This window comes from Chelonus insularis, unplaced genomic scaffold (genome assembly GCF_013357705.1).
Source record: "Chelonus insularis isolate UGA/USDA-ARS -01 unplaced genomic scaffold, ASM1335770v1 scaffold_303_pilon, whole genome shotgun sequence".
NCBI classification, from domain to species: domain Eukaryota; kingdom Metazoa; phylum Arthropoda; class Insecta; order Hymenoptera; family Braconidae; genus Chelonus; species Chelonus insularis.
In genome coordinates, this window is record NW_023276792.1 from 678,469 (window position 1) to 702,545 (window position 24,077).

Below are 24,077 nucleotides of genomic sequence, written 5' to 3' on the forward strand. Positions count from 1 at the left end.
GATGAATTTTAATCATATATCCAGGTTTAATAAGAGTTTAAATTATTTAATAAAATACGTTGAAATATAGATTTTAATATTTAACAAAACCTTACAATTCTCCAGAAATGTTTCCTTATCATTTATAGTTAAAGTGTGTAATTATTTGATAGTTTCTCAACTGATTGAAATTATAAAGGCTTATTCAACTCCAAAATTTTTAATTTTATTGAACGAAATTGACCTGATGATCTACATTTAGGAAACCGACTTTACTTGATATATTGTAGTAGGTAATTATTAATTAACATTGTTCTAATATCGATGATATTTGTTTCAAAATGTAACATGAACTCTGATGCTACTATTAATATAATTATTGACTTTATTTACACATAAATCTATTAATTAAATAAACAAATTTATTAAAAACTAATTGATCTTCTTCAATTCTATCAGATAATTGTTAAATAATTTTTAAAATAGTTATTCACTTGGAATAACAACAGTTCTAATTTTTTATCAGAAAATAAGACTAATTTTGTTGAAGATAACAGTAAAGATTTCAGTTTTGTTGGAGATGTTAAATCGATTGTTGTTCAAGTGCAGTTTAAGGAGGAGCATCTGGTCATTTTTTATTGGCACGAAACAGTCTATATACATTGAGTACACAACTAGTTCGACCATGCGTCAACTTGACGGTACAGTCATTATGTGTTTACGGAGATTAGATATATTCTCAGTCTCTAGACTCGGTCGTGTAATGCATAAATTGCATGTAAGGTGTCTTACAAATTATGTAATCCTCACAGTCTATGTGTAGAGCATATATGGAAGATGTTACGTTAACTTTTACATAGACAGACATTTCTTTAAATTATTACTGATTCTAAGAACCAATTTCTACACAAAAACATTGTGTTACCTACCTACTGTAGTAGATAAAGCTCATCAATTACTTATTGAATTAAAGAGCTCCATTTGGTGGTTCTATTCACTCACATACATCAATACCTGCTTGTATTGGCCTTATACATGATCAAGTTTGAGAACAACCTTTAGATATTAATTACGAAGAAAAATTTCAAAGGATTTCTTCTATTAAAAAGGATCAATTTAAATATGTAAATAAAAGAAATAAAGTTGATTAATTAGATGTAAATTTCTAAAAATGATAAATAAAATGTTTAAAAGAAGTGAATATTTGCTGATTTTTACAGGTTCAAGTGAAAAGAGTGGGTTATGCTTTTGAAGATAAATTTGAAAAGAAATATTTCACCCTATCACCAGAGCTACTCAAGCACGTTCTTTCACTACCTTGCTGCAAGATAAAACTTGTCGTATGATAGTTTTAAAATGTCTCAGCACACTGGAAAAATTTTGCTGAAAGTATTCTTGAGAATTTTAGAACGATTAGTAGAAAAAGTATTTATTCTTTTCTAAAATACATTTTATATTTTATTTATCCAATTATTTCTTCATCGTTATCAAAATTTTATTCTATATATATCTTCATTTTTAGAAATATTATCATGGATATAATAGTAATAAAACTAATTAAATAAAAAAGAGAAATTTTTATTGTAAAAAAGAGAGAAAAAAATAATTTACCATTACGTTAAAAATTCGTCTGCCGTCATGCCTCGTGGTGTTGAACTAGCAATTTTTTCCATTCAATTAATACGAAATGGAAATATTCCTACATACCACTTTAACTTCGAATGGAAATCATTATTACTATTCGTATTATGATCTTTTTATTATTCTTTTTATTCAACTTAATTTCTTATAACGATTATTATTTTTTAATTATGATGAAAATTTTTAATTGTTATTACATTTTTTACTTAGTCATTATTAATCATGTTTATATTAAACGAATGTTCATTACACTGTGTTTTTATAAAAAAAGAAACAATTTTTTATTCCTATGCAGTCATCACTAACGCACAACACTAGAATTTTTCAACACGTTTTTTTTATTTGAAAACACTTTTCACTTTTTTTATCCATCGCTTCTCCCCATTTCTCGTGCTAGATTTATATATTATTTTTTTTATCCACTTCTTGGAAATAAAATCTAAAAATAATAGCAATAAAATAGAATGATATTAAAAAAAAAAAGAATTCAAAAAAAGGATAACAAGAATACTACAAATAATAGAGATATTTGTTATCAATTTTCCTATTTAGAGTTGTTTCTGGTTTTGTAGTCTGCTTATATTCATTCAACGAGATTAAATGAATATCGAGTTTGCAACTTCATTTTCGAATATAAGATCCCACGATAAAATAAAATATTAATTTTTATGATTATTATAATTTATAATTATAATTTCGAAAATTAAATTGTCTACTTCACTTTGATGCAATTTAAAGTTTTTAAAATTTTTGAAACAATTATCAATTAATAATTAATTTATTTTTACTGTAATCGTTTGTTGCATAAACATTAAAAATTTTTAAAGAACATTAATGAACTTGTTAATGCATGCGACTTCGACGATCGCTCGTACAGTACTAGGGGAAAAAGACAAGTGTTGTCTTGCCGCCACGATTTGGACGCCTGCGCAACTTTTTGCTCATCTACCAGTGGCTTTGACTAAAAAAAATCTTATTTTTCACAATACTTCCTTTCTAACACTCTATCATACATAAAAAATTTTAATAGAAAGATGGTTAAATGATTTTATCTTGAGTAAATTTAAATTAAAAACAAAATAAAAATCTTTTATAATTTAATTTTTTCTTCATTTGCATATATTCAAATTTTCATTCGATTTTTATTGCAGAGGTATTATTTTAGTTTAATATCGATTCAGTACTCAAAATAATACTTGGATTGATATAACGTATGTTAAATAGAATAATTTATATTCACTGATGGAAATAGTATGTCTTGGACGAGTTATAAGATGCAGAAATAAAAATGATGGGGTGGATATGAAGACGAGAATTTGGTGACACATTTTTACTATAAATTATTTCAATCAATTCTCAATTTTTTCTTATTTTTATCTCGCTTCAGTAGATATATAACTATTGAAGGATTTATTAAATTATTAGACAATCACTGTTTCAATTTACATGGGCGTATTTTTTAATATGAACTAAAATAATTCAGATCTGATGATTATTAACTTTTTTTGTTTCGGTTTTCATTAATAATTGATAGTATTTCTATAAAAAGCAACAGTGAGTTTGTTGTAAAAATCTTCAGTCTAGGTAATAAGTGAAATATCACAGTTGGAATTTAATACATATTTCAATTTAATATTCATTAAAAGCAGTTACTGTAGATGCGAACGGTTTGAACAAAATCAGACTATTCTACTGATCGAAAATTTTTTCGATGAATTATAAAAATCTCTGGAAGTAGTGCAGTTTAACTTTAGGTATTTCTTTAGAAAACTAGAAATATTTACTCAATTTAATTCATTTTAATTATAAAAAACAAAAAAAAAAAATTTTTATTATAAATACATGAAATGTCATTAATATAATCATAACAATGTAAATTTTCAAACTAATTATTTCGATAAAATGTTTATAAACTTAGTTTTAGCAAATTATTATTACGGTACTTTCATAAAATAATGTAAAAGATAATTATTAAAATTTTGATAAGACTGTAATAAATCTCATGTGAAAATATTGATTGATTGTGATGGATTATCTAATATTCCAATAATAGTGTCTTTTATTAAGCCTTTGTACGTAACAGCAACCCTACACTTTACTTAATCAATTACTCCTACATGATCGTGTGAGGACATTTTACTTGCAAAGACTAGTAACCTAACATCCTAATGATTGACTTTCAAAGGGGAGAAAATTTAACAAAGAGGAAAGAGTTAAAAATCAAAAACCATACTCAATTTCCAGTTTGATGGCCTCAAATTATTAAAAATCTTTAAAGTTTTCAAGATTATTAACTTTTTCAATAATTAATCAATTACAACGTATTTCATATAAATACGTTGTACTTACAAAAATATCAGTGCTCTGCAGTAGCTAAGTGCGACCTGAAAGGTCCACATGACTAACTTCCCAGTGGAAAAAATAAAAAGATTTAGTGAGTTTACCACTTTTTTGATTCCGCATAAAATTGGGTTTTGCTGAAAACCTAATCAGTTTTAAGTTGTATAATTATGTGTCGAATTCAATTAGTCCTATGTCGATATCATTTTTTGTTTTTGAGATAATCAAGACGAAGAACATTTTCAAACGCACATACGTACGTACATACACACACACGTCCTCTTAAAAACTATTGTATTCGACTCTGGGGACCTTGAAACGTGGAGATATTTCAAAATCTAGAATTCGCAAAATCGGACCCATTACATTAACTTCCCACTGGGAAATCAATAATAAAACATTAGCTGAAAGGATGAAAATTGAAAAGATGGGTTTTATAAAATTAATCCAAAACAATTACATAATGAGAGAATTCATCCAATGTTTAGTTAAAATAGTTGGAAAATATTACTTGTAAATGGTATTCAAAAGCGCCTGCAATCTAAAGAATAAAGGCTAATGTAAGAGTTGTATAAAACAATCGTCATGGAAACTTTACCAGAAACCCTCTAGGTATTCAAACTAATATAATCTCTTCTACAGTCTCTCCTTAACCATATCTCACATCTTCCAACAGTATGCTTAAGTTTTCTCTTTGAGAAATCAGATACGTGCCGAACTTAAACTTTGAGATATATATGTAACTATTATAATAAGTTAAATTTTACCCTCCACGAAATTCATTCATTCAGTTTACTATCACAGTTCATTTTGGAAACTACAATAAATATAACTACGCGACAACGGGTCTATTTGAATTTACTTAACCATACTTTGACTTCAGATGCAAATAATTTTCGTTTTGATTTTTTAACTTATCATAGTGATTACTACTTTTTTACTTTTTATCTTAATATTATAGAACTTTAGTCATCAATTGAAATGTTAATTTGATTAACAATAAATAACAGCAAGCTACAATCATTAATTGATGAGAAAAATACTTTGAATTATTTTTAATCAAAGTAGGATATTTATTTGAAGGTAATGAATGCATGAAATTGTCGTGCTTTCAGTTTAAATAATCTACTTGTTTATTATAATGAAAAATTATTGAGGATTTAAAAAAATGAAGAGTCAGTACTTTATATTTGAAATAAAATCCAAATTCAAACAACAATAACTTCAGCCTTAACAGTCATATCAGCATTTCGAAAAAAGTATTCTAAAGCTTGAACTTTCTACTTTGGAGAACTCTCCTAGTTTTTGAATTGCCTCGATCCTCTTCAAAGTTGGGGGGGTAAAAAATAAGAGAAAAAAAAAGATTAATTTTTTTGTTTTATCTGTTTTCTAAAAATTTATAAATTTTTTTGTGCGGATCTGAAGGTTTACACATCAAGTTTTTAAATCATTTTTTTGAATATTTGAGGATTTTGTTTTAGTAAAATACTTGGATTGGGAACTGAAATCGTATTTTCTGCTTCATGACTCGCTTTGCTCCAGAATAAACAAGTGTAGAAAAAATTTTGTAAATAGAAATAGGATTCAAAATAATTTAAATTATTGTTAAAATTTAAAGAATAAAATCCTATTTTTTGTTCAGAAAGATTTTAGAATCATGAATTATGGTTTAATTTATCTTCAAAAATAAAGAGATATTTGGAAAAAAACTTTTATCAAGTATACTCTCCAATTTTGTAGGACGAAAATAATTTGTTATTTTTTACTGTACGACCATTCGTTAAAAAGTTATCAATGGACAAAGACATTGCTCGATCGGTTTTACGCTACATCATTCTGTCAATTCGTCAAAATGCCTAGAAAGACTAGAAATACTTTTTGTTGGTGAATTCTTTTAGTTGCATCGAATAGTGCTGTCTTTCAACTTTGGACTCCTTTTTTTTTTTTATTTTATTTTCTCTACAAATGTTTTTCACAAAAATTGTCAGCAAATTTTAGTCATTATTTTAAGAAAAAAAAACTCTAATTTTTTTTATACACCACGTGCATACAAGATATCGAGAAATTGTAAAGAAATATTGAACCAACTGCAAACCACATGCATATGCCCGAATAATGCATATAATAATTTAAAATGCCAACACCATGCAATACGCAACTACTTAATTGTTTATGGACATATCGATTCTTTAAAAAATTCCTACATTTCTTTTGTATTCACCAAAATAATTACATCCTAAATCTAGGGAATTTTCAACAAACTATACCTCTAAAAAATTTTTATTCCCAATACTCTATTCAATCCTTTAATAAAAAAAATGATAATAATTTTTTTGAGGCAGTTTAATAATAGTTAATATCAATGACAGATGTAATAACTAATTAAATTAATTTTTAGCGGTAAAATAGAGCAAAAAAAAAATAATAATAATTCTTGTTCACATTGCTCAAAATGAAAATTCTTAGATCCCACGTTTTACAGCAAGAACTAGAAATTAAAAACATTTAACGACTGTGAGAACGCCTCAGTTAGAATGTTGTACGTGGAGAAGTGTAGAGGAACCCAATAGAAAAAGTAATACGTCTCGTAGATACTGGATTGCACTTGGACGAGTGTAAGAGAGACAAGTGGCCTGCATAGCATTGTGCAATGCTTGCAGTACGGTGGCCCTGAAGATACAACGTTTCTTGTTGCATCGTTGGAGCACAGAGTCGACGCAGTCGCTTCTTGGAGCCTCCAGACCTTTCCCTCCGTCCTCGCACCTGCCAACTAACTAGTCGAACCTGATTAAACTATGCCCTATGTGTCGATATAAACCCCCTCCCCCGCTTCGTCTTTTCCCAAGACTATTTAAGCACCAGCTTCTTTTTCTGTATGTCTTGGAACGTTTTGTCACCAAGTCCAGCATACGTTTCTTATCTTCTATACCATATAAGACTCAACTAACTCTACTATTTGATCAAACTATAAACATTATACAATAAACATTCAATTTTTATTTAATAAAAGTTTTTATTAAAAAAAGAAGTGGACTAAAAAAAAAGTTTTTATTAAAAGAAGCAGCAGATTGTGTTGAAAGTTGGAGAACAATTGATATAAAATTACTTACTGAAATATAACATGTGTTGTTTATTTTCTTAAGAGTCGCAATCATTTTTTTTTTATACCTCTCTGATAATTTTTTAGAATTGATGAATTTTTTTTTCAATAAAAATCATACTAAAAAATAATTATCTACATCATCAGGTGAGAATAAATTTTTTACTTCACACTGTCCTTGATGAATGAAAAAAATTTCTATATTGAACTTTAATTTAGTTACTATGGAAAAAAACGGTAATTGAGGTCACTTTTGAAAGAAAATGTATTTTTAATTTACTTACACTGCACAAGGAACAAAGATTGCTATTAAAATTTTATTCTGCAGTAAATCTAAAGTTAATTTGATTATTTAAAACACTCATATAGCATCCGATTGTAAAGAAACATTAAAAGATACTGATAAAATTCTTACTACTAGTTTTTTTTATCATTTTAACATATCAGAAAGAAATGTTAGAATAAAAACAATATAAAATGTAATTACAGTTTCAGATAGAAACAATAATTCTTTGTCCACAACTTTGAAAAGGAGATTAGAGGATTTAAATATAGATCCTTACAAATCTCAACTTGTAGAATTAACTAAGTCAAGACTTTTCTTAATAGATTTAATGAGTTTATAATAATATCAAAACTTTGTTATACAGCATGACAATGATTTGCCAATCACTCACCTATCAATGTCAAATTCAACTTACCCAATATATCAGCAACTTAATTGACAGCAAAATAAAAAAATTAAACTATTAGAGTAGCTTCCTTGAAAATAATTATGTCTTCTAAATGTGTACTTAAAAAATGATTATATTCAAGTATAATAATAACTGAAACTGAAAAAGACACTAACACTAATTGAGAAATGTTATCCAACAATGTGGTAACCCTTGTGGATTACCATTGCGGTTTGACACATCATCGCATAACACTGCCCAATTACTGTACTAAAAATATTTACATGCACATACATCTAGAAAATTTAAATATTCAAGTTTCTCTTATGCTATTCATCATAACTGGTACCTACTAGTCTGTAAATATTAATGTTGCAATTAGTGTCAGAATGGTCATTGGAAAGCAAACAAAATGACAAAATAACCAATAGTTATCAACTATAAATTAAATACAATTAAAATAATTATAAAAACTTTACATTTGTGTGTCGTATTAGTAATGATCCAATTCGCTTGGGTGTTAAATGTAGTTATCAGAAACCCTCTGAAAAACATTACAGTAAACCTTTAATCGTCGAAGCATCAAATATGCCAAGCACTACAAATTGAGTTTCAGTCAAGTATGTTACGTTCACGATGTTAATTACTGTTTAAACAACCTCAAATATTTCAAATAGGTATGACTTCACTGAAAAACCAGATACTCTATTAATTTCAAACATTTATGTAACAAATTACATCAGTAATTACATGCATTCATACTAATAGAAATTTGGAAATTTTTTTAGTAATAATTGTTGATAAATAGTGGATTATAAAACGTTTTTTAAAATATAAAGACGAATTTCGTTGCTCTCTTGACTGAAAATTCTGCAAAAATTATTAAAATGTTTTCTTCATGTTTATTTATCGGTTCATTAATCTTTCATCACTCAACAATTTTCTATATTTTTTTTTACTGTAAATTTGGTTCTACTCAAGATAACGGTACGCTCAAGATGCCATTTCGGAGGCCGAGGTGAAAGAAGAAGATGAAGTAGGAAGAGGAATAATATAAAAAGAAGATGAGAAAAAAATTGAAAGAAAAAAAATTTTCATCTCTCTCAACGAAAAGTGTACGCAATCTTTGGTTACAATCCGCAGACGATAAAAATTGGACAGTCCACGTGCCGAAATATCAGTTTACTATTCCATATTAAACTTGACGACACAAGAAATTAAACCTCTCAGTAAATTCACGTCATTTCAACACATGGAAATTATTTTAATTTTTTTGATTTAAAATTAATTTAATAATCTTCGAAATGGATTTTTATTCAAATTCATACAAACGTAATTTAGAAATAATTAAAGAATAAAATCAATAATTGCTCATTGAACATTTATCGACAAAAATGAATTATAAATAATAAAAATATTCATTTCGTTGGAACACAATTGGAGTAAATATGATTTATTAATTACTTCGATTGTATTTCTATGTTTTTGAAAATTATTATTCTCAGTATTAAGTACTCAAAAACAAGCAAAGCAGATAGACAATTAAAACATCAATCTTTTAACATCACAATTTTAATAAAAAATTGGCAACTGTTACATCAATTAATTAAATGTAATTAAAAGAAATATTGAATATTACATTTGATGGATTAAATAATTTTGTCCACCATTTCAACTCGTAAAACTTTTAATTTAAATGAAGAAACTTTTATTATTGTTGTACTATTTAAAAATTCATCACATCTTGCAAACAAAAAAGTATTTCAAAACAATACTTTTAAATAAAGATCCAAGATTTCCCCAAGTATTTATGAATCTCCACCCCTCGAATTGTGAATAAACCATAATTTGTAGCAAATCTGGCAAATAACTATCCGGAATGAGGAGAAAAAAGAGCACGAAGTATAAATAAAAGAGATAAATAGGGAAAAAACGTTGCAAAAGAAAAGTCACAAAAACAGTAATTACAAAGAGAAAGAAACTAGTCTTGGAATTAAATAGAAAATGATAATTTATTATTTTTCTACATGGCACAACAAAATGTAATATCAATGTTAAGAAAAATAGAAAAATGAAGAAGAACAATAATTTACAACCGCAAAATTTAAATCAATATTTTAGTTAAAGTCATGCTTTCTATTTTCTTCTATTCACAAAGAAATATGGGATGACTTTCTGAGCTTACGACTAATAGCATTTGGCAAGCGTCTAGGTGAAATGAGCTGCAATATAATGAATTAGATGCCTAAGCAACATGAGGTCGCTTTGAGTGGGTAATGGAATAAACTAAGCCTTTATATATACAGATATATATGTATATAACTCTTTCACATAGCCAACACAGAATCCTCACTATTATTCTGTTCTACTTATTAATTCATACATTTTGATGACCTAACTTGCATTAATATCAATTTAAAATTACGTATATCAACGTATATGGATAATTAATACAAATGAATTGAATTAAATTTAGGCATTATTAAAATAGTTGATGATTTTTATACTTACTAATTTCCACGAAAACTGTCAGGTAATGATCGTCGGTGGTATGTCTCTAGTGAATACGTGGAAGCTATTATCGTCGGGTACAAGTTCCCCTTTATTTTCACAACTACTGTACAACGACCAAGTCTCGGCAGCAAAAGAGAAGAATTTGCCGACATTCCACGCGCCTTTCGCTTGTCACCCAATTCGAATCACATCTGCTGCCGTCACTGTTGCGTATTGCACTTTAAGTAGTAAATATACATATATTTTTCATAAAATTTGTTTGTGAGTTATAGTACGATGTTTATCTATTGAGAACAGGACTACTTTGAGGAGACAACTGAACGATTCTATTAGTGAAGTTGTCATTATTTTTCTCTTCACAATTGATAAAAATGAGTTGGATAAAATGTTTAGATATAATTTTTTTTAATTCTCATTTCTAATATCAACTTCAATATTTTTTTTAATTTGGTTTGTAATCCTCTTATTGAGTTTTTTCTTGGATTCAAATTTAATAAATAGATACTAATAATCGTAATAATAATAATAATTTAATTTAATTTCGGATAAGAAAATTTATTTATAGTATTTTGAAGAGTTAGAGAGTACTTTTTCAGAGGAGTCTGGAGAATACTTCAACTTTTTTTTGTGAAGAAAGAAAATTTGCCTCAAGAACGAATTCAAATAAGCTGCTCATAGGTTTAGTTCAACTTGAAGTGAAATCCCAAGGAGAGCGTGAGATATTATCTGAAATATCCTTCGCAATGAATTGATTCAAGAAGTAATTTTTTTTTTGAGATTTAAACATGATCTGAAAAAAGATAAACAGATATAGATGATCCTTACTATTAGAAAATGAATTAGATATTATTTAGTAAAAAGAGTTTACTGTTTGTCATGATTAAAATGATTATTCAGTGCTTAACATGACATGATTGATAATCAGTAAATAATTACTGATTTATTTCAAAATAGGAAAATAAATTTATTAATAATATTCTAATATCAATGAAAGAAGATTTCAAGCAAACTCGTTTATAATAATTGATATTTTTTTATAACAAATCAAATTTATTAACAACGAATAAATCTCTCTTGAAGTTAACAAAAAAATAGTTAAATATGGATCAATCAATTTTCCACTAAATGCATTTATTCGATAAATGTTTAATAAAAAATCCGATAATTCTTCTAATTCGTTAAACCTCAATGAAATGATAGTATCAAATGCTGGTGAACTTTTTTTTAGTATTTAGTACCAATAAAATTCTCACTTTGTGTTTGAAGTAGAAGTTAGATTCAGATCTGGGCCATTCATTTCTATTTCTATGTCATCATAATTATGGGTAAATAAAACAAAATAAAAAATAAAAGATCATGATGATAAACGTGAAAAAAGAATCATAACGTTACAACCGCACATATATAATATATAAAAGATAATATGTTATGTTAGCCACAACGAATCGCAGCTCGACATCAATTTCTTTAAGTAGTCTATACAAATGTATGGGCCATTCGTTGTATACTTTTCCTTCTTTCTCTAATGTGAGCTTCTTTTATTGCTTCTTCGTCTTTTTCATCTCTTATTCTCTCAAAGCCTTAGCGACCCCGCTCATTCTTAGAACCACCGACGAGAGAGAGCGACCAGAGAACTCGTCGTCAGGTTTTTAGCGCCACGCGTGATCGCTTGCATTTCATAAAAAATGAATAAATAATAAACTGTCAAGTAAAATGATATTAGTAAATTTTATAAAAAGTAAGTAGTCTAATAATCATACTCATTTACTATTTCATTCATAAAATCAACAATTAGTTTATTTAAATTCATTTTAATTTTTTATTTATTATGACGATAATAAATATAAAGGAAAAATTAATACATTATGCATAAAAAAATATTATTTCATTAATATTATTTAATATTTCTCATAAAATTCTAATATTTCGATAAGTTAAATTGTTTTTTGTCATTGACAATAATTTTAGAAATAAAAAATATGAAAATCAGTTTATTGAATAATAATTTTTTCTATCATGTGAAATTGTTTATGAGTGAAATAAATATTGTCGAAAGAATTTAATCTCAAGAACAATTATTAAAAAATCTATTTAAATTCCATGCACTAAATCCTGCAGATCAAATCCAATAAAAAAAGCAATCGTTAATTTATGTAAATGTTACCTTCCACTTGAGATGCTTGGAATCGTGTGCAACGTTATGTAAAAATATCACAATACATTGTAATGCCAAAAGATTAAGGTTAAAATTACTACTGAAAATTTTTTACTTCCCTTCAATCCATATTCTTATTTTATTACTCGATTTCATTTTATTTAACGGTAAACGATTTATGCATCTCACATAGTTCTGTATAAGCTTCCACCAACTGTATGAATTACGTATACGATATAAAGCATGACATCAATTTTCTTTATAACAAATCTCAACGCTAAGAAATTCGGTAAATGTGTCAAGAGAAGGGTAGGGTCCAACTTCAATGTCTGCGTCTGATGTCGTTGCCCTCCCGAGTCTGGCTGTCTTGAGTGTCCACTTGACGTGAACTTAGGTTTCTATCCCTTCCACAGGTATATACGGGCCCCACGAATCCCACTCCAATCGCACCTGTAGTTTCAACGACGCACCAGTCAAGTAGTAGCGGACCTTCACGGTGGGGCAAAATACATACGGCACTAGGAAGAACATGGAAAGAGGTTGGCAGACAAGTTATCAGTCGTCGCGACTACTTCGTTGTGTTCATTACGTACGTGTTTATTTTTATTAGTGCAATCATATAAACTTCCAACGCAATCTTCCCCGGAATAAGCTCCAGTGACTGAAAAAATACTCATTTAAATAATTAAATAATCTCAATTTGCATAAAAATCGTTAGCTATACTCTATTGTTTATTTATTTATTTAATTACTCATTTATTTGTAGCATTATCCTGATTAAAATCACGATACTCCTTTTGTTGTCGTTTATTATTTTCTGTCTTTACTGTAAACAGTTTCTATTTTTTATCGTGCAGTGCAATGTGATTAGAAACTCCTCATTTATTAAAAGCCTCTTAATTCTTATTTTTAATTGAAAACTGAGTAATAATAACTTTTTCATCGTATGAAGATTTTAAGATAATGTGATGTGATACATATAACTTCAACTGAAAGATACATACTTTACAATTTTAATTAATTTTTAAATAACATAATAAGTGAATTACAACAAAACACGTCATTATTTTAATAAACTTGCATCGTTAACAACGTGTATCAAGCTATTAATTTGTCCTTAAAAAATAAAGTGTTTAAACCTAGAAGCCGGGATGCAGTACACGGAGCTCATCAGCTTCAGATAACACGTGGCAATTCCACACACTCCTCACTTGTAAGGTAAGAATTTGAATATCACAAGAATTGCCAAGATAAGCTAGGAGCCGAAGTTGGTTTAATATTGAACTAATTCCATTTGATTTTGGCCAATTTCAACCAACTGAGGTTGCTATGTAAAAAAATATTTAATCATTTCAATACAAAATTGTTAAAATAAAAAATAAATAAAAATGATGATTAATCAATTGATAAACAATAGAAGATTTTTGAATATAAAATTATCAATGGAAAAAAAATTTTTCAATGAAATTATATTCGAAATAAAAAAGAAAAATTATTTTGGAGATTTTTTTGTTTGATATTTGAAAGATAAAAAAATGGGCTCTCAATGATGATATATATGTCTACATATTTACTCTCTACGAAGTGGAAAACCAATGATACGTGCAGACACTAAGTATATAGCAAACTAAACTGTTGAGGAGAATCTCAATAACGGTTACTCGCCACGTCTGCTCAATCTCGTTAAGTTTATATTTCACACACCTTTTTCTTCAAGTATTCATAAATTTGTACATTTTTTCGGCTCATTCAAACAATTTTAACATTCAGTTTTACTTTATTTCTTCATCTTTTCTAAAACTACTTTTATCACTTGATTTAAATTCTGTATGGATACTGTAATTAGAAGTTAATGATAGATCATTACACTTTATCTGTCAACAATCTATTCTGAATTATTTATTACATCTCTAGGATATATTAACTAATATAATAACATCTAATTCAAAAGTAATCATTATAATTATATTTTTTATATCCATTAATTTTAATAGTAATAGTTTATGTCAACAGAATCATTAAATGATGAATGAACATCAATAGAAAAAAATCAATTCGGATATATTTACTTTGGAAAAGTTTTATTTTATTGAATGTGATGCATTGAAATTGAATACATTATGTAAGAAAAATTTTTAGGATATGGAATGAATCATTTTTAAGATGAATTGAAACCTTAATCCATTTGTAGTATTTGAGGCCCATTCTGTCCTGTCACAGAAAAACCTTCTTGACACCTTTACTATAAATAACTTGATCGTTTTGACTGAAGAAGATGACATGCCATTCAACCGTCGAAAAATTTTTCCATTGACTTTTGTCAATACAATGTCACGAAATGCTGCATCACATCTTCTTGTGTGGTATTGTTATTCTGTCATTCAAAGCCAGGTTTCTTAACCCTACCGGAAATAAACAAACAGATGACAAATTTCACATCACAAACATCCAATATTAAAAAATATCAATTTTTTTTATAAATAAATAATTATTTTACAATTGTAATAATAAAGAATTTTTTATCATTTAAAATAATAGTATTAATCATTCCAATTTAATGGATGGTTTTTTATAGGTTTATTACTCTCTAAACTGCCATTTTTTTTTATCTATCGACATCACATTTTTTTATGTTATCAAAGTATTTATAACATATTTTTCTACTGGTTTCATTTCAAAAGATAAATATAAACTCGGATTAATGTAATCTTGTATTTAAAATTTTTAATAAATAAAAATAATAACTATTTTGTTGTCAATTCTGTTATCTTAATATAATACACAATTTTGATTAATGTTTTAAAAAAAGTTGTAAAAAAAAAATATTAATTTATACTTTTTGAAAATTTTCCTTCAAAATAATTGGCAAAGATAATGATACTGAAAAGAATATTATTAGACTAAAGAATATAGCACACTTGAAGTGAGAAACGAGAATGTAAGGAGAAAGATGAAAGGTATCGGAATGTATGGATATTAATCATGAATGGGGGATTCTGTCTGTTATGTGTCTGGATCGTGCAGCTAATGAGTCACGGTCTACGAAACGACGTAATTACGAGCGTGGACAGCCGTTAAAGGCTAAGCTTTTCCACTTCGATTCACGGCTACGTACATTATAAACATTAAGAATAAGATTTCAAAAGGGAACAGAAAGAAATCTCACGAGGAAAAAACTTCACAACTAAATAATTAACCTTTTTTTTAAATGTTAAATGGCTATTATTCTATCCTCATTTTAAGTTAGAGTTTCCTTTCTACGAAAAATCATTCAGTTAGTGCTAATTTAACTTTGCAAAAAAATTGTTGTAACAGTATCGAAATCTTAACGCATTCTGCTTCATTTTAATTATCTTTTTACTACTGTTAATGATTATATTATTTTAATACACTCTTGATAATAATTATATACTAATCTTAAATAACGTTGCATTGCAATAAAGACAAATGAATTTCATTCTTTGAATCTAACTCAAAAGAATAATTAAAAAAAAGAAAACGCGAAATGTATATTATAAATAACTAAAAAACAAACATATGTTTTTATGAACATTAGCATAATTTTATTTCACAGAAAATACGCGAAAATAATATGCGTAGCATTAAAATAAATATATCCGTATGCCTGCATATTACTCTGGGTCACTGTTACAAGTTGAACATTCTTAGACATATGGGTATACATTCATTCCACTAAACTTGATTGCGTTCCATCCCAGATAGCACCACACGTTTTATGAGTAAGCATTTTATAGGTATATAGGTACTCATGAGATAATATACCTGACTCTTATTATGTGCATTTATCTTCGAAATATGTGCCAGCAAACTTTTACCTCGATTTGTGCCATTTCTTTTCATATTTATTAATTATTTTTCATTTTAATAATTGAATGATTATGTATGTGATGGGTTCATGCTTGATTAAGTCTTATTAAAGTATTACCAGCTTTCATTCAGATGTAATTACCTTTAATACTACGTTATTATTTAAAACTGAAAATAAAAGGAGAAAAATTAACGCAAGTTTTTTTTTTTTATTTTATCAAATGAATGCTCAAATATTATTAGTTTTTTTTAGCCAAAATTTAATTTTGATTAAATATAAAATAGTTCTATACAGTTTTTGTAATTAAATAAAGAGAATATTTTTCTAACAGCAATTTTTTTTTGGTTTAATTAATTGGAAAATTCATCGTTGATGTATTGTTGATGTAATAATGTTTTTAAAGTTTAATTATATATTAATAATATTGATATTGGAAAGTAATTTTATTAAAATACTCTCAAAAATCAATGCATCGAACTGATGTCATATTATTAAAATAAAATTATGTATTAAATAATAAAATTTTTATTAATTATTATTTTTTATAATAACAATTATATTTTAGAACATCAATAAAAGCACAAATTGTCAGTTTGAATAAGAACATAAAAATGATAAAATTCAGAAGATTTAAGACAAGATTAAATATTTGAATGGAGTCGTTGAGATGTTGTTCTAGAAAGATTTTGAAATAAAAATATATACATGCATTTAAAGAATTTATTTCTAAAAAAATTAAATGAATAATTAATTGCTACTAAAAAAATGGCAATTAAAGTAAAATTCGAAAGTTTTATAAGTTTTCGAATAAAAATAATTTAAAGTGATTAGCACGTCACGAGCTACTTGGATCAAATATTAATCTTAATCAATGATCGTCCAGGTTTGACCTTATTACTTGGGTTCATATCTATACCATAAGTGAAATTGACGTCCGGATTTTATTCTCAATACCTCATTAACAATTCAAGCGCGAATATGAGGGAAAAAAAATTATGTAATTAGGGCGCAATTATAGTTTCGGATTGTGTGCTATTATCTCATTTGTTCACACGAATGTATTTTTCATATCGTTCTTCTTCTTTATTATTTTAATTACTCATTAGCTATTAGGATTCAATAAAAAAATTTACTACTCATTCATTATCTTTCATTTATTATTAAGTTATTAAAATAATATGCAATTATCGATTAATGTGCACTCTCATATAATTATATTTGAAAAGCAAAGAAAAATATTTGTTGTTCCTTTCAGGTTCACGCGCTGCAGCGTGAGAGGCTTCAAAACCACCAGGATGCCAGGGGTGTGGAAATTGCTACGCTTAATCATCTATATGGTATTTCATTAGTTCATTGATGTCTTGAATTAATTTTATTATTTTACTAATAATAATCATGACAATTCAATGACTTCCATTGAGTTTAAATATTTCACCATTTTTGCACACATTTGCTTTGTGTTTGTTCTATGAGTCTATGTCAAGAATTTTTATTACTTTGCCTAGCCCAAAACACACCCATTTAGCAAATTAAAGAACCGCTCGATTTTAAAATATCATCGGTAGTTAAAACATTTTTTACTTGTGCTATTTATTTTAATTAACATATTTAAATATTTTTTATAAAAAAAAATTATTGGAAAAATAATGTAGAGTTTATTACTTTAAATTAAATGATAATTTTTATTAATATGAATGATTGGTTACTTGAATATGAATAATAATTTTTTTTTTTAATTTCACGTTGCGAGGGAAAGATGGAAAATTTTATGATTGTTTCTAGAAAATAGTCACATAATCATGTAAATTAAAAATGAATTATTTTTTCTCATCAACTTCTCAACAAAGTTGCATGCACATATGTACAATTTTCTATGAAATAATCTTTTAACAGAGCAATTGTGTGTGAAATAAAAAAAAAAACATTTCCTTATAGTCTTTCTCTTTCTTGATTCTATTCCTCTTTCAAGTTCGCAGAAACTTGTTTTCACTTACGTGAAAAACGCCGACCGTTAATGCAGCGGTAAAGACGCCTCTCCCGTTACAGGATTGCACGCGTTGTTAGGAGAAAGAATATGCGCGAACAACACCTTTCCGGCTGAGACATGTCTACCCGCTATCAATTTCTTAAAACTATCTTTTCTTACTACTGCTAATTTCCTTTGTACCACATATATACTCGGATTCAAGAAATTTGTTGATGCCTATAATTCATCCATTTCCAACTAAATTAGCATCAAATTTCCTTCCAGCTAAACAATTATCCCTCCTCAACATTCTATTAACATCAAAAATACCTCCAGTATCCTTAAAAAATTTTTTTTAAGCATTAAATTACATTTTTTCACAAAAAAAAAATTTCTTTGTTTAGTAAAATTTATTCCTTACAATTTCCTTTCTTTTCGTATAGTTTATGATATAACAGACTGCGGATTCCCAGAGCATATTTAAGTATAGAAGTAGTTCAGAGGAAATTAAAAATGAGGTTGTTCTCAGCACTGATTTGCGTGTTCTTTAAGTATCATTAATGATTACTACTTAATAAAAATACAAATTATACTAATTACACGCAGTTCATGCTGTTTTTTTGAATGAAATCCTGTTTTTTTATCAATATACTTGATAATTTATGAACTAATTATTTAATTTACTTATTGATGTTACATTCATTAAAACAAATTCTCTTCATTCCATGTATCCTTAAAATTGTTCAAATTCCACAGCTGATAACAGGAACGTTGATTAATCGATTCCTCATTTATTTTATACCACATTGAAATTTTAATTTCATTCAATAATAATAATGAAAATAATATTAGTAAAATTAATTATTTGACATGAAGCTTTTATCGTGTTTTTTTTGCAAAGATCTAATCTTCATGGCCTATGTAATTTTTTTCAAGGCTCCAATTCATTTATTCGAATATGTTAGGTCAAGTGGGATGAATGTAATAGATGAGGTCAAAGTAATAGCTACCATTAATCTTCTTTCTAGTTGTTTGTATCGATTTTAAATTCTGCCCATCGTGATTTCGATAGAATGTTCTTTATGAATAAATTATTAAAAATAAAATCCTCAACATCGTTCATTCCTACTGAGTTTCTTTTATTCATCAAACTCTTCTCATACATTTTTGATTTAAAAACAAGAAAAATTTAATAACTTTTTTTATAAACAAACAAAAGTAAATTTTTACAATACTCTACCAGCTTTAAAAACTCATCATTTTTTTTGTAATCAATTTAGTTATTTACTTGACATTAAATCGACTCATTATCGTTCTTTTTAAATATTACCTTCTATTTGATAATATCCTTCTATCTCTCTTCCTCTTTTCAATTAACTCGGAAATTATCGCAATAATTTAAAAAAAATGTGTTATTAATTATGAATGTTAAGGTGACGGGGATACAAATTGCCCGGGGCAATGGTGACATTTGGCCTCTCGAAAGGCCTGAGGGTATGCCCGCCATTCAGTCTTTAGAAGTAATGTGTGGCAAAGACCACATGGATGTTCATTTGTCGTTTTCCCAGCCATTTGAAGGCATTGTGTCCTCAAAAGGGCAACACGCAGATCCAAGATGTGTATATGTTCCACCATCAACTGGTCAAACGTTTTTCTCTTTTCGAATAGCTTATGCAAGGTATAATTTCAATCACGATTCATGTTTATTTTAAATTTATGTGAATTTAAATGCCTCCAAAAAATGTGTCAATGATAAACAGAGAATAATTTGCTGTATTCTAGATGTGGCACAAAACCGGATATGCACGGACAGTTCTATGAAAACACTGTAGTGGTACAATATGATAAAGATTTACTGGAAGTGTGGGATGAAGCAAAAAGGTTGAGATGTGAGTGGTTTAATGACTATGAAAAAACAGCATCAAAACCGCCGATGGTGATAGCAGATTTAGATGTCATTCAACTTGACTTTAGAGGTAATCTACAAAAAATTTCCTGTCGTTTACAGGCAGTTATTTTATTGTAACTATGGGGCTGACGTACTACTTTGTGGTGAAATCGTAGTAACTTTGACATTTTCAACAATGCGAATTGAATAAGCATATCACTTTTAAAAATTCTCAACAACAATAGACTAAATTTCTCGAGTACTTTTTATTTTTTATTTAGTCTGGAAATTTTTTATATTAAAAATATAAATTTTTAATCATAGAAAAAACATTTTTTTTTAATAATAAATAGTCAGCATAAGTAATGAAGAAAAAAATTGCATTCGAACTCTTGATAATGATGTTTATTTTTCAATAAAAAGAATAAATAATAATTGATGCAAAAAATTTTCGTCATTATAAACTTCACAGCTTTAACAAAAAACTTTGAATAACGAGTAGTTAATATGATTTTCACAAAAAAAAATTCAATGTCTCGACACAAACTTCATTTCTATTTGTTACTGGCTCATAAATAAAATTACACAGTAGCAGTAGAAATTGAAAAAAATAAAAAATAAAACCCGCACGTGCTACTGCGGTCGACCACAGAACGTCAAGCAATTATATCCTCTTTCTTCCACTTCCATCTTTTATTTTCTCTTCATTATGTATGCCAACTTGTTCATCATGAGAATAACTGATAAACTATTCAACATTTCATGGGTTTGTGTTATTTAGGAGACAATGTCGACTGTTGGATGGAAATTCAGCATGGAAAAGGACCGTGGGCACCACCTGTTTCCGGAATTGTACCTCTAGGCTCAACATTGACATTAGTTGTAGCAATAAATGATTATAGAGGTAAAAAACAATTACATACTTCACTTCATATTTCACTTTTCATTGTTGACTTCATATGTACAAGAGAAGTTTTCTCAATGATGAGATTTTGATATTTTTTCCAGGAGAATTCGATATGAGAGTAAAATCTTGTGTAGCATCTGATGGTGGAGGTCATACAATTCAATTGAGTGACGAGCTTGGATGTGTTTTAAGACCTAAAATGATTAGCAGATTTTTAAAAGCTCGTGGAGCTGATGATCGTGCTACAGTTATAACTTACGCATTTTTTCATGCTTTTAAATTTCCGGATGCTTTGACTGTTCACATTAAATGCAAAGTAAGTCATCTCTAATAACTTTTTAACATAATGCAATTTGCGTTTTTCTTATGTAGACGCTTTCGCGGCTATTTTATCATCTATTTAGGTTGAAATATGCCGACACGGTTGCTTAGACCATTGTCAATTGAGTGGTGCAGCTGAGCATTACATTCAAGACCGCAAGGATCCTCCAGTACGGACACTTTACCCTCAAACCACGCAAACCACCAATGACCATGACGAAGACATCGCTATCTATGATGATATCATACAGAATGGTAATGAAGTGGCTACGATAGGTAGTGAGTTCATTGGCGTTGAACCATCCCTACCCAAACCACAAGCACAAACGGGTGATCGCAATCCTGTACTTGTTACTGAAGCTTCCGATGAGAATTCGGAATCTGAGATATCACATCCATTTTTGGTAATTTTTTTAAAATATTTTTTACTAAATGAAAATTCTTTAGTTGTTAACTTGGTTCATTTTTTTAAAAAAATTCTGTTAAAATTACTTTTTTTTATGGATTTTAATTATTTTTCAATTTATCAATTGGTCATAGATGAAAATGTTCTTCAATTGAATAATTGGAAAAGGAGCATTTTTTCGATAAAAATTTCATGTATTGTACCTTCTTTAATTAAACGAAAAAATATGTGTTCAATTTTGCAAGCACAGCAACGTTATGTGATGTTATTTGTAAAATTGTTTAAAAATTTCTCAATCTATTTATTGTTAGCTATTGTTTTGTTTTACAATAATTATTTTTAATATTTAAATTGAAATATGAGAATTGAATTATTACTTGAATAATGTTTATTTGTTCAACTTATTGTTCTTAATAAGAGTTTACAGATTCATTGCTCAAATTAATTTGATAATTTTTCTCAACAGGAGCCACCAAGAGTAACTCGGTATAAAAGTGCAGATCAATTTCCTCACGGTCCTCGCAATCTAGAAGAAGACAGTAAAGAAAGTCCTATTCCACCGAATCGCAATACAAGACGAAGACGTGCGGTACAAATATCTGATCGAAAAATTCGTTCTGCTGACGTCGGTGTCAGTGGAATATACGAAGTCATTTCCGAAGCAGATCTAGCCTTTAGTCCTGATACTCATGCGGAAGCAGTGACAGTTTTTCAGGGTCGGATTCGTGAAGAAGTTGTTTACGGAATTTGCCTTCCAATGCCTGGTTTTAGTGCTTTATTTATTATTGTTGCACTTTCAGCAGTGGTATCAGCATTAGTTGCTGGTGCTATGCTTCATCGATTGCAAGTTCAACGTGAAACCGCTGCAGGCAATCATAAAAATCGAGTTGCGGTTGTCGCAAATCCTAATGGATGGTTACCTTATGGTTTGCTACGAGTCAGATGCACTGATAGACTTCAACAACGTGATGACGATAGGATTCAAAAACAAGAACAAGAAAATTCTAGAGTTGATCAGTAAAATAAGAAACAAGGTTGGAACTCTTTGGTTTAATTGGTGAATGACCGTGATTTTATTTTCTTTCTCATGAATTATTTATCAATAAAAAAAAAATGCATTTTAAATATCGGTTGATTTTAATACTAGTTATTCTTTGAGTACTTTCATAAAAGTTAATTCATGATAAGAATTAAAAATTGTCATGGGAATTTAACATCACGTACCAACCAAAACTTCTAACATCTTGTAAATCATAAAATCTTAGGAACCCAATCTTCAGAATGACTTAGCCATTAAGAACAACTTATTTATTTATCTTCTTTCTTTTATTTAGTTTACTTCTGAGAGCCCTACATCACACATCTAGAAGATCCTATCATTAAATCGATTTCTTTTATTTTAAGCCTTCGTAAATTTTTGTAATGGTACTATTAAGTGTTAGTAAAGCCGTAAGAGACAATGTGCAATATGTTGTACAAAATACCATAAAATCTTAAAGTACTCCAACAATCTTGAAGAATATATCAAAACACCTAGTAGCATTAAATTTGTTGGTGCTTCTAATTATCACATAAATTATTCTTTTTATGTTTTACTCTTGTTTTTTGCTCTTTCAAATCTTGAATCTCGCAATTATAAGGGAAAAATGTTTATTGATAATTTAATTTTTCTTTCTCTCATTGATTAAATAACTAATTCTAATCTTTGAATTATTGATTATATTCACAAGATTATTATTTTCAAATATTATTTATAAAAATAATTGTATTTCTAACTAAATGTAATGTTTGATTACTAAACATTAATTAATCATGCTAAATTGAACTGTTTTAAGAAATAACAATCAAATTAAAAAATTACAAAATTATTATTTTATTGAAATATACATTTATATTAATTGTACAGTATAAGTATAAAAATGTAAACTAAAGATTTTTATAATAATAAACAAAACTTCACTTACAAAATTTATTGTAATATCAGGTATTCAAAACGTCTGAATCATACAAGCTAGGAATTTTTATTCCTAATTTGACTGTACTCATCAATTTGTTAATCATGTAAATTTTAAGTACATTTCTGATATTTATTCATTTTCCTGGCATTTCTATTTTATTATGTCAAGTTTGTTTATGGCAAACAAAAGGTACTATCGTAAAAATAATCTACAATAATTTACTATAAATGTAAAATGTAAGTTATTTGTTTTTGACCAGAAAAAAATGCTTATTATAAAGTCTATAATAATTATTTGATGTTAAATGTATATAAGCAATTGACGAATTACTAGAGCTTTGATATTTTTATTGGGTAGATATTCAGGGAATACACCACAGTTAACCTTCGAATACCAACT

At 27.7% G+C, this 24,077-nt stretch overlaps 2 protein-coding genes across 2 annotated transcripts in view; one reads left to right on the forward strand and one right to left on the reverse strand.

Moving 5' to 3' along the window:
• Sol1 overlaps nt 1-1,818 on the reverse strand; it is a 110,822-nt gene extending 109,004 nt beyond the window's left edge. The window contains exon 1 of the mRNA XM_035093972.1: nt 1,591-1,818. Coding sequence (XP_034949863.1) covers nt 1,591-1,593 — 3 coding nt within the window. The 5' untranslated portion in view covers nt 1,594-1,818. The remainder of the gene's footprint in view (nt 1-1,590) is intronic.
• Nucleotides 1,819-7,190: 5,372 nt separating this feature from the next.
• On the forward strand, nt 7,191-23,354 carry m (miniature). The gene is made up of 9 exons (XM_035093969.1): nt 7,191-7,207; nt 12,817-13,621; nt 17,488-17,569; nt 19,632-19,876; nt 19,981-20,174; nt 20,868-20,990; nt 21,095-21,309; nt 21,398-21,718; nt 22,187-23,354. The coding sequence occupies exons 3-9, from the start codon at nt 17,528-17,530 to the stop codon at nt 22,739-22,741; spliced, it is 1,695 nt and encodes a 564-aa protein (XP_034949860.1). The 5' UTR covers nt 7,191-7,207; nt 12,817-13,621; nt 17,488-17,527; the 3' UTR covers nt 22,742-23,354.
• The last annotated feature ends 723 nt before the right edge of the window (nt 23,355-24,077 follow it).